At 44.5% G+C, this 9,845-nt stretch overlaps 1 protein-coding gene across 4 annotated transcripts in view; it reads right to left on the bottom strand.

Moving 5' to 3' along the window:
- Nucleotides 1-294: 294 nt before the first annotated feature.
- dgkh (diacylglycerol kinase, eta) overlaps nucleotides 295-9,845 on the bottom strand; it is a 69,952-nt gene continuing 60,401 nt past the window's right edge. For 3 of the 4 annotated variants that reach the window (XM_079519236.1, XM_079519235.1, XM_079519238.1), the window contains 6 exons: nucleotides 9,739-9,844; nucleotides 9,505-9,597; nucleotides 8,573-8,692; nucleotides 7,497-7,602; nucleotides 4,747-4,877; nucleotides 295-2,042 (listed from right to left, as the gene is read on the bottom strand). In XM_079519236.1, the coding sequence (XP_079375362.1) occupies nucleotides 1,956-2,042; nucleotides 4,747-4,877; nucleotides 7,497-7,602; nucleotides 8,573-8,692; nucleotides 9,505-9,597; nucleotides 9,739-9,844 (643 nt within the window). In that variant the 3' untranslated portion in view covers nucleotides 295-1,955. The remainder of the gene's footprint in view (nucleotides 2,043-4,746; nucleotides 4,878-7,496; nucleotides 7,603-8,572; nucleotides 8,693-9,504; nucleotides 9,598-9,738; nucleotide 9,845) is intronic. The other variant, XM_079519237.1, reaches the window with a different exon arrangement.

Below are 9,845 nucleotides of genomic sequence, written 5' to 3'. Positions count from 1 at the left end.
CGGGTTTTTAAAATCTCTGAAATAATCGGATCTCGGTCGATAAGAAAGAAAGTCGGAACGGCTCGGAATCGGACCAAATTGTCACAGGGTCCACTCGGGCTCAGTGTCGTCATTTGAAAGAAATCTTTTAACGGGTCGGAAACAGATTTGTGTCCATCACCCGTTAACAGCTCTACTCCCTATACTCCCTATGGAGACACAAAGGAGACTACTGCTGGTCATCAAATTATTGGCTTAGAAATGCGACAAAAAAAATAAAAATCTACGAATTCCAAGTCTCCGTACTACGGGGTGAGTAATCAATAGAAAAAAGTATTTTTGCGGGTGAACTATCCATTTAAAGCCAATTCGAAATTCCCCTCTCACTGCTGACCCCTGCTGGTAGGTGTAAGGTTCAGCGGGAGGGTGCAGAAACGAAATGTGTCTCTACACGTGATGTCACCAGCCCCTTCTTTGAACCTGGCAATGAGGAGTTTCACCAGGAGAGCGTAACACATGCAGAGGAACACACTATCCTTCTCAGTTCCGCTCCCCGCTGAACAGGCACGCCTAGACCTGTAGGAGTTGCTAGCGCAGCAACAGAGGTTGGCCTCGCCATCTCGCTTCCCAACTGCGAATATGGGCAACTGTGTTTGTTGGAGCGGCCCCACCCAAGCCGAATACATTGTGGAGGATTCGAACCCCAGTCCATGATGGGAATAAACTTTATCCCTGATGCCTCCTTCCAAAAAATTAAATTACTTCCTGACTACTAATAGCTACTAATAACTACGCCCCCCATATAATTTGTAAGACATAATAACATCAAGGAATAAAATATGTTTTGTCTAAAGAGGTGCTTTCTGCGCTACGTTTTCAGATGGTTCGGTTTGGAAGAGTCGTGGACATTCACTTTGGTACTGATTTTCACATCAACAGAAAACACGTGTCAACTTATTATAGCTAAGGATTTCTAATAATTATACCTCTTCAATGCTGTTTTAAGTTCTTACAATGTCTACCGATAAAGCACATTTCACACCAAGTGACTTTGAAAATATGGCACTTGACAAGTCTTTGACACATAATCATCATGCAAATAAAATAAATAAAAGCTAGAAAAACATCAAGCATGATTCAGACCAAAAAAAGGATGCTTTCAGTAGTAACAAATGGCATCGTAATACTTAAGTCATATAAAACTTGTTCAAGTGTTATTTTTGCACACAAAAAAATCAAGACATTAACCATGCAATTAAACATAGTATATAAAGTTGAGCGAGCGTAGCATGCAACAGCATTTCACCTCTCTTCTCGGAACACCGACGGGCACCTCGCAGAATACTGTCTTGACTGTGACATTACAGCTCTCTTCACCGGTTCCCATTGGACAACACAAACTGTCGAAGCTTTCCTCAAGCTGTGCTAAAAGCCTCCATAGCTGTCTAATGCGACCAGGCACGGAGCCAGTAAGCGTCGCCAGTCCACATGTTATTGAACTGAACTTCATTGTACATACACAGCATCCCACAGAGAACACTCATCATGGAAGTCCCAGGTTTTGCTACTCTGACTTTGTCATCTTGAAGTGGACAAGCCAGCTGTTGATGACGCTGGGTTTAGTTGCATACCTGATTCTGTGCTGTGAATGGAAATTAAGTCATAAATGGCTTCTTTTTAGTCAACATTCATAACTTCTTTTCGCACTTCCATTTAACTTTCATACTCATCAGCTATCATTTTGGCACTGAATCACGCATACAGTACAGACACACAGACGAACACACCGACGCATCTCAGTCAAAACTCTTCCAAGGCTTTCTCAACACACGGACAGATGAAATTCTTATCATCCTTGGAAATACCGAGCTTTTTCCCGTGCTGCCTTCGGTGCTTTTGGTGCCCCCAGCCTCTTCCAGTGTGGTAAAGAAGAGGAAAGCTTGTTTCCCCTTTCTCCGGTAGCTTGTACTTGGGTGTTAGAGGTCGACCATGGTGGCCTTGGCCAGGTCCTTAGTTCCCTGGAGAATTCTCTTCATATGACCCACTTTCGATATCCCCAGATCCTGCGGAGAGAGAAAAAGACTAAGGACACTGTCCTATAATCCACTCCAGCCGTGTCGCGCGCACACATGCACAGTCACACGCAGCATGCACGCACACATTCTAGCCTCAACAGCATACAAATAATGTCATTCCGGTATAGCCTATATAACTAGATACTTACTTATGGTTTGCAGTTGGTACCCAATCTTACATCTGTGGTTTAGTTTAATCCATTCAATTTATTTACACGTCCACTAGCTCTACGTGGAAGTACATATAGAGAGATATTTAACTCAAGTAAGATTTTTGTCGTTATTATTATTATTTGTTTGCATATTGTGTCTAATATTTGATTAATTTCTCCTATTTTTGAATATGTGAATATGTATATTTGTATGTGCCTTTTATTTCATTGTTAATGGTACAAGATACCGGGGTTGTGGCTCTTTCAGAGCGGGAACTCTGGGGGGAGGGAGGGGTAAAAAAAAAGTTCAAAAAATTAATTTGTATGCCATTTTTGACTCATGTGACTTGAAAAATTAATAAATAAACTTTGATCAAAAAAGTAAGATTTTTGTCAACATTTTTGTTTATTCATACTCCATCATGAAGATATCCTCACAAGCCTACAAGCAATCTTGGCTATGACTGAGTCTAGAAGGTTCCTATTCTGAGCAAGGATCTGCAGCTAACCTACTCATGTGGATTTAGCCATTTACTGTAATGGTGAGCCCCACAGTCGGTCGACACTTTTAAGAGAGGACTAAAAAAAACGTTCCTTTTTACCAAAGCATCTTTATAGCCTTGCCCTTATGTTTTAAATGTTCCTGTTCTATTGATGTTTTTAATGGTGTGTTGTTTCTTCTGCTTTTATTCATTTGCTGTAGCACTTTGAGATTCTGACGAATATAAAGTGCGTTCTAAATAAAATCCATTATTATTATTATTATTATTATGGTATGACACTGAATGAGACATACTGCCACTTGTTTTAAAGTCACCCTTGACGGTCTCTGTGCCAGATATGTGTGTCTGTGTGTGCTACAACACTTTTAGCTTTGGTCATTTTTATGCTGTCATTACCAGCCATGACAGGGTGGCTGGCATTGTTTTCCCTTTGTGAGTGTGTGTGTGTGTGTGTGTGTGTGTGTGTGTGTGTGTGTGTGTGTGTGTGTGTATGTGTGTGTGTGTGTGTGTGTGTCATCATGGTAAAATGTGGGCCTTGGAGAACGTAATGTAGTGGGACCTACTACAGATTACAGAAGCGGTTTTCAGTACAGTAGTCTGTGGACAGATTTTGTCAACAGATCCCAATGAAGACCGAGACCCCCACTTTACGCCATACAGACCGATTTGGTGTTGCACGTAGTTGATTTTCATTACATTTTTAAAACGAAAATATGATACATTTCACGTACAGTTTGCTATGGGCTGAGAGGTCAGGAAGGACGCATGCCTTGCATTATGCATAAATGACATTAACCACATGAACACTAGCACTCCTATTCTGGGGCGAATATGTGGTGAAAATATCTGATCTACAACCTGGCAACGTGACATGATGTGAGCTTGTAGATTGGCTAGACATTTGGTGTGAGTGAAAAAGGGAGGAGACCAAGCATAGAGCCCTGGGGAACACTGGTCAACTAATTATATACTGTAGGGCAGAGGTTCCCAACCACTGGTACTAGTACCACTAGTTGTAATTGAGCCCCCCTCTGGTGGTACACAGAGGAGTCGCCCAAAACAGGAGAAAAAGTATAGTATTTAGTATTATAGTATTTTAACTAAATAAACAAATAATACATGTTATTTATTATGAATGAATGAACATGATGATTGATGATTCAGAACATGATCAAATTAGACAAAAAAGTCAAAGAATTAAAATAAGTGCAATTTAGAAACAAATACAATAATATTCCCAAAACAAAAAAACAACAAACAAAAAAACAAGCCTCACTGGCCGCATTATTTTTTTTAATTCTTATATTATTTATTATGGTGGTACATGGAGAGCCAAATATTTTCTTCGGTGGTACTTCAGTATAAAATGGTTGGGAACCAATGCTGTTGTAGGGTATAAGTAGTTAAAGCAGTGTTTGATCTGTGATTCGCTGTAAATACAGGATCAAGTGAAGCTTCCTTTCAGAGTATGTCCGTTGCTTTGTGTATAGCATACCAGTTTCACACCACACTGATTCCGGTGGTCACCACCAAGAGGTCTGCATGTTGCCTGCAGTTCAGACCACCTCAGCTTAGCCAAACCCAGTTCCAATGTCAAACGCATGCATGCATGCACGCACGCACGCACACACACACACACACACACACACACACTGGCCCAACCTCACACGTTAGCCTCAACCCCATCCAGTCTAGCCAGTTTCAGGCTAACCATACCGATCCATCATCCCACCCCATCCCAGGCCAGCCTGAGTGTCACCCAGCCTCCCAGAACTGCTAGCAGTGACCGAGGGTTCAGCGAGTCATAACGAGACAGTATGGCACTAAAGCAGCACTCAAGACAGAGGAAGCCAAGCAGAGCAGTGCAGCACAGCGCACGCAACAGGGGGGGATAGCTGACAGGCAGAAGAGTATACCAGAATTACAGACATCCAGAGGAAAATGAGAGAGAGAGTTCATTGGAGGGGTAGGGTTCATATAACAGTGAGTTGTGAAAAGGGTTGTGTGTAAATCAGTTTGTTGTGTGTGTGTATATACCTTCAGGTCCCTTCTCTCCAGGTGCAGCAGTTCGGAGCCCCTGATGTCGTGGCGGGTGAAGTTGTCCCTGTATTCTCCCAGGCTCAGCTGTTCCAGCCAGACGCCCACCTCCTCTGTGCCCCACCTCTCCACTACACACCCACACGCGCACACGCATGCACACACACACACACACACACACGCACACGCACGCACACACGCACACACACACACACACACACACACACACACACACACACACACACACACACACACACACACACACACACACACACACACACACAAACGCAGAGCAGAGAGGGGCTCAAGAGTGCCACTCATGTACTGTATGCACGCACGCACACACACACGCACACACACACACACACACTCTCTCCTACATGTCGTTGATCTTAATTTATACTTCAACACACGACAATGTTGCTTTTATGAAAATCACCGGCTTTCAAACGAAAAACACGAAGTGACAACGTTTTCCGCCTGAAAGCCAGTCAATGACAGCCATGCGGCAGATTATAAATTAGGTTTTGGCATAATCACTTGTCCAATTCTCTCTCTCTCTCGCTCTCTCTCTCCGTCTCTCATTGAGGTACACCTCGGGGAGCTCACATTCACACAAAAAGACAACACAGCCACACCATCTCACATGGGAGGAGAACTTGTGGTACAACTGGAAAGAATTAAACCAGGGGAAGAGGGAAGGAAGGAGAAACGGAGGAAATGGGGAACAGGGCAAGTAGTGGTGGCAGCTGGCCGGCGGAAGGAGGAGGGGTTAATAGAGCCAGAGTTGGGTTCATTACAAGGCGCTGGATAGAGGCGTTCCAGAGAAGCTGAGGGCATGCAGGTTTTCCACCAACCAGAACACAGAGAGGGAGTAGGAGGTAAAAGGGAGGCGGAAGCCTGTGCAACCTGCAGACGGTACGTCCTAGCCAATCAACACCTCCCACCAGGTGACTGAGCCAATCAACGCCTCCCCCCAGATGACTGAGCCAATCAACACCTCCCCCCAGATGACTGAGCCAATCAACTCAGTTGATTTTCACCAACACCCCCCCCCCCCGACCGCAGCAACACAACATAACATAGTCATTTGCGGGCCCAGCTGGAGGACAAATACACTGTAATAGATTACGTACACGTATGCTGTATACAGTGCTATATGCAACACAGTGCTATGCAACACATTCAACCCAAGGAAACAACAATACAGACTACAGACTGTCCATGAACTTGATTTCAACCCTGTTCTGCGTCCTTATATCCTTGGTCTGTGCATGAACTTGAAGCCGCATTGCACATTTAGACATATCAATGAGACCCGAGTGAAGTGAAGAGGGGTAATAAATGGATGGTTTGGGTCAGTCTGAGCTGAGGCCTAACACATATCACATCACATTGTGATAAAGTATGAGCTCTGTGCGTGTGTGGGGGAATCATTAAAGAGACACTTCAGCCTTTTTGCAAAATCATATATGTTAATGACATTTAGAAGATTTAGAACACTTTCCTCCTGGGGTCTTTATGTGTAATATGTGGTTTTAGATATTTTCGATTTTAGCAGTGTGTCCATGATGTCACAGACACTGGTCTCACTTCCTTCCTGGACTACATGTTGTCTCAGTAAGACAGCCCTCCCCCTATCCACAAGGGGGAGCAGTGCACTAAAATATAAAATATCTAAAACCACATAATATTAGACACATAAAGACCCCAGGAAAGTGTTCTATATCTTCTAAATGTCATTAACATATATTTTTTTGCAAAAAGGGTGAAGTGTCCCTTTAACAGTGAAAGGGAATTATGGCACCTGTTGTCCATGTAGCTAAAGACTATTATTGTTGCTGTTGGGCAGAAAGCTTGTATGTCCAAAACCTTTACTTGTCAGGAAATGGAAAAAAGAGCTTGTTGTCGGAATTTCCCATGGCTCCATCCAGTCGTAGTCACAAGCTCTTGTTAATACATTGCACTGGTAAAAAGAAATTCGTATAACTTAACTTAAATACAACCTGGCATCCACAGTATATTGCTAATAGGCGAAAATGTTCGAAAATGTGAAATCCTTTGTCTAGAACAGCTAAAATAGCAGATGTACCAGCTTGCAACATGTTGCATCGCGACGGGTTGTGAAGGTTTCTGCCCAACAGTGATGCTATTCATCCATGTGTATGTTGGGTATGATAGAGAGAGATGAAGGGAATGGCAGATGTACTACTCTATGTGTTGTCTCCTATGTGTTTGATAGTCTTGCAGGGTCAGACAGTCAGTCAGTATGTACACTGTAACATAAGTAAGCCTTGCTGAGCTATATGTGGCCCATCGGGCAAGAGCCTATCCCCTGTTTCTGAACAACTACATCCCCCAGCCGTGATGTACTGTGCACACCCTGACCCTGGACATGATGCTAGTATACGTCGCAGGGAGAGTGAACTTAACTCTCAGAGTATTACTTATGAAACCAAATCAAACCTACAGGTCTATTTGGTTCCATTTGCACACGCTACAAGTTAAATTAACACACACGCACACACACACAAACGAGAAAAAATGTGTCCCCTCCAGGGACCAGTAAATGCGTCCTTTCCCAGTACAACCTTTTACTGATCATTAGCATGCATGAATGCACCACAATACTACAGCGCAAATGATGGTGTGCTCTCTCAAGTGACCGTGGACACTGGACAGACAGGCCGACTGATGTCCAGGCCCGAGTGGTCTGTTCTGAGCTGAAATGAAAGCAGGTCCACGCGTACCTGACTGGGGGCTGGTCTTCTTCGTGGCCTTCTCCTTCTTGAACTTGGGTACTATACGGAACATGCTGCTCCGACTGTTCCTCTTTCCATACTCCAGAGAGGGGTCCTGGCAGTGGCACACAAGCATAATCAACCTATAGCCTTTCATTTAGCCACTTGCATGTACAATTTACAATTTAGGCATTTAGCAGACACGCTTAATCCAGAGCGATTTACAGTGAGCAAGGAAAACACAATGTTTATACATCAAATGCATAGAAGTAGAAATCTGTACATTGAAACTATACACACTATAAGATGCCAGGTCTACAAATGACCTGGTATCTGTCTACAATAACATGCCATCTAAGTTACAGTTTAGCCTTTGCATGAGCTTGCAAGGTCATTTAGGCTAGGGCAAGTGCTACGGGCTAAGGTGGAGTCTGAAGAGGTGAGCCTTTCGATTATGGCAGGAGATTAGGAGTGAGTCTGCAATTCTAAATGCAATGGGGAGTTTGGGAGCCGGAAGGGTCTGGGGTCAGGATCCTATTTTGGCTGGTTGAAGACCTGGATCATTTGGAGGGGCTTAAGTGCACCGGAGGCCAGTAAGGAGTTAGTTCGGTGCTGGTCTGACAGACTCCTATAGGTGAGGAGGATCCTTCGAATGTAAACCTACAGGATCGAGTGACCGCTGCAATGTGTGCCTTGAATGAGAGCTGACTGTCCAGGACAACACCAAGCTTCTTGGCCGTTGGAACCGAAGTGACCAGGAAATAGTTCCAATCCTGCACGGCAGGATTTAACTGGGAATCACATGTTTCAGGCATCATGCGGTTCTCAGCCCCAGTCTTGTTGCACCAGGATCAGGCTAATCCTTTTCTTCTTATTTTACCAGGCAGGTATTTAGATTCGCCAGGTGTCTCCGGATTAAATTAGTTCCTGGGTAGATGGTTAGAATTAAAACCAGCAGTGTGTGTGTGTGTGTGTGTGTGTGTGTGTGTGTGTGTGTGTGTGTGTGTGTGTGTGTGTGTGTGTGTGTGTGTGTGTGTGTGCGCGCGCACACGCGCGTGCGTGCGTGCGTGCGTAGGCTGTCTCACCTCCTCATCATTGGGCTGCAGTATGTAGTAAAGCCAGGGAATCTCTCCCAGTTTCCCCAGTTCCACCTCCACATTCTGTAGAGCGCATGACAGCTGCTCCTCCTCTGGGGGGTCGAGCTGCTGCAGATGAAAACACAGGGCACAATCAACACTCATATCCCACGACATGAGATAGTGTTCTAAAGAAATCATACTCATACTCATACTCAAATTCATACTCCAGTTTTTCTTTTTTGTATAATTTTTATCCCATGATTTTGTAAGACTTGAACTCATGCTTCCTTCATGCCTGAGTGTCCAAGTTGCTCCTTTACACCTGGCAGGGGGAGTTTCCCTGGTTGGACGTAGCGCGTGGAAGGAACACGTTATTCCAACCAGTTCCTTTCCCCTCCATCAGGCGCCCCGGCTGGCCAGGGGGAGGCAGTTTAGAGACCAGGATTACGGCATGTTTTTTGTGAGGGTACCTACTCTAGGGGACACGGGGAGAACATGCCAACTCCACACAGAAAGATGTTGTTTTCAGTGGTCACCTTAGGGCTCGTACACATGGTAGGACTTTTAAAGTCGTCAGGGACTGATCAGATCGTTAACAATTTCACACTACAGGAGTCTCTTTTTGAAATAGGCTGCCATTATATCTTTGTTGTTTTTCACACTTTACGATTGATCGCAGACAAGGGATCACACACTGCAAGAGTTCACCAAGATGCTATCCAGACCCGATACATAGGCTACATTTGTTTTTATTCCAATTCATTTTGAAGTCTCACGTACATGCAAGCTCACGTGATACATGCTCTCTCTCTCTCTCTCTCTCTCTCTCTCTCTCTCTCTCTCTCTCTCTCTCTCTCTCTCTCTCTCTCTCTCTCTCTCTCTCTCTCTCTCTTTTGAACCAACTTTGAAAATGGAAAAATAAAACTTGAGTTACTCACCAGGGCGACACGGCCAACTAGAATTGATTCTGTCTCGTTGTGGAGAGCCTTGACAGTACTGGCCACCTCTATTGCTGTGTCCCTGGTCAGACTCTGCACATAGAAGACCAAACACCTCACTTAGAAACATCACATCAAGAGTGACCACATGGTCCACATGGCCACAACACCCTGATGGTGACTTGAGGCTGAAAACACGCACATATCGCAGTGACTTGTGTCTGCCTGTCTCACCTCAGGGAACTTGGGATGTGTCTTGTTGATGGCGTGAGATGCTGCATTGACGGCATGTGCTAGCTCCTGCTCTAGAAGCCCGTTGGTCTTTGCTGCCTCACAGATCC

This window comes from Electrona antarctica (genome assembly GCF_951216825.1).
Source record: "Electrona antarctica genome assembly, chromosome: 13".
NCBI classification, from domain to species: domain Eukaryota; kingdom Metazoa; phylum Chordata; class Actinopteri; order Myctophiformes; family Myctophidae; genus Electrona; species Electrona antarctica.
The sequence above is the reverse complement of the archived record's forward strand: the minus strand, read 5'-3'. Positions and strand labels throughout refer to the sequence as shown.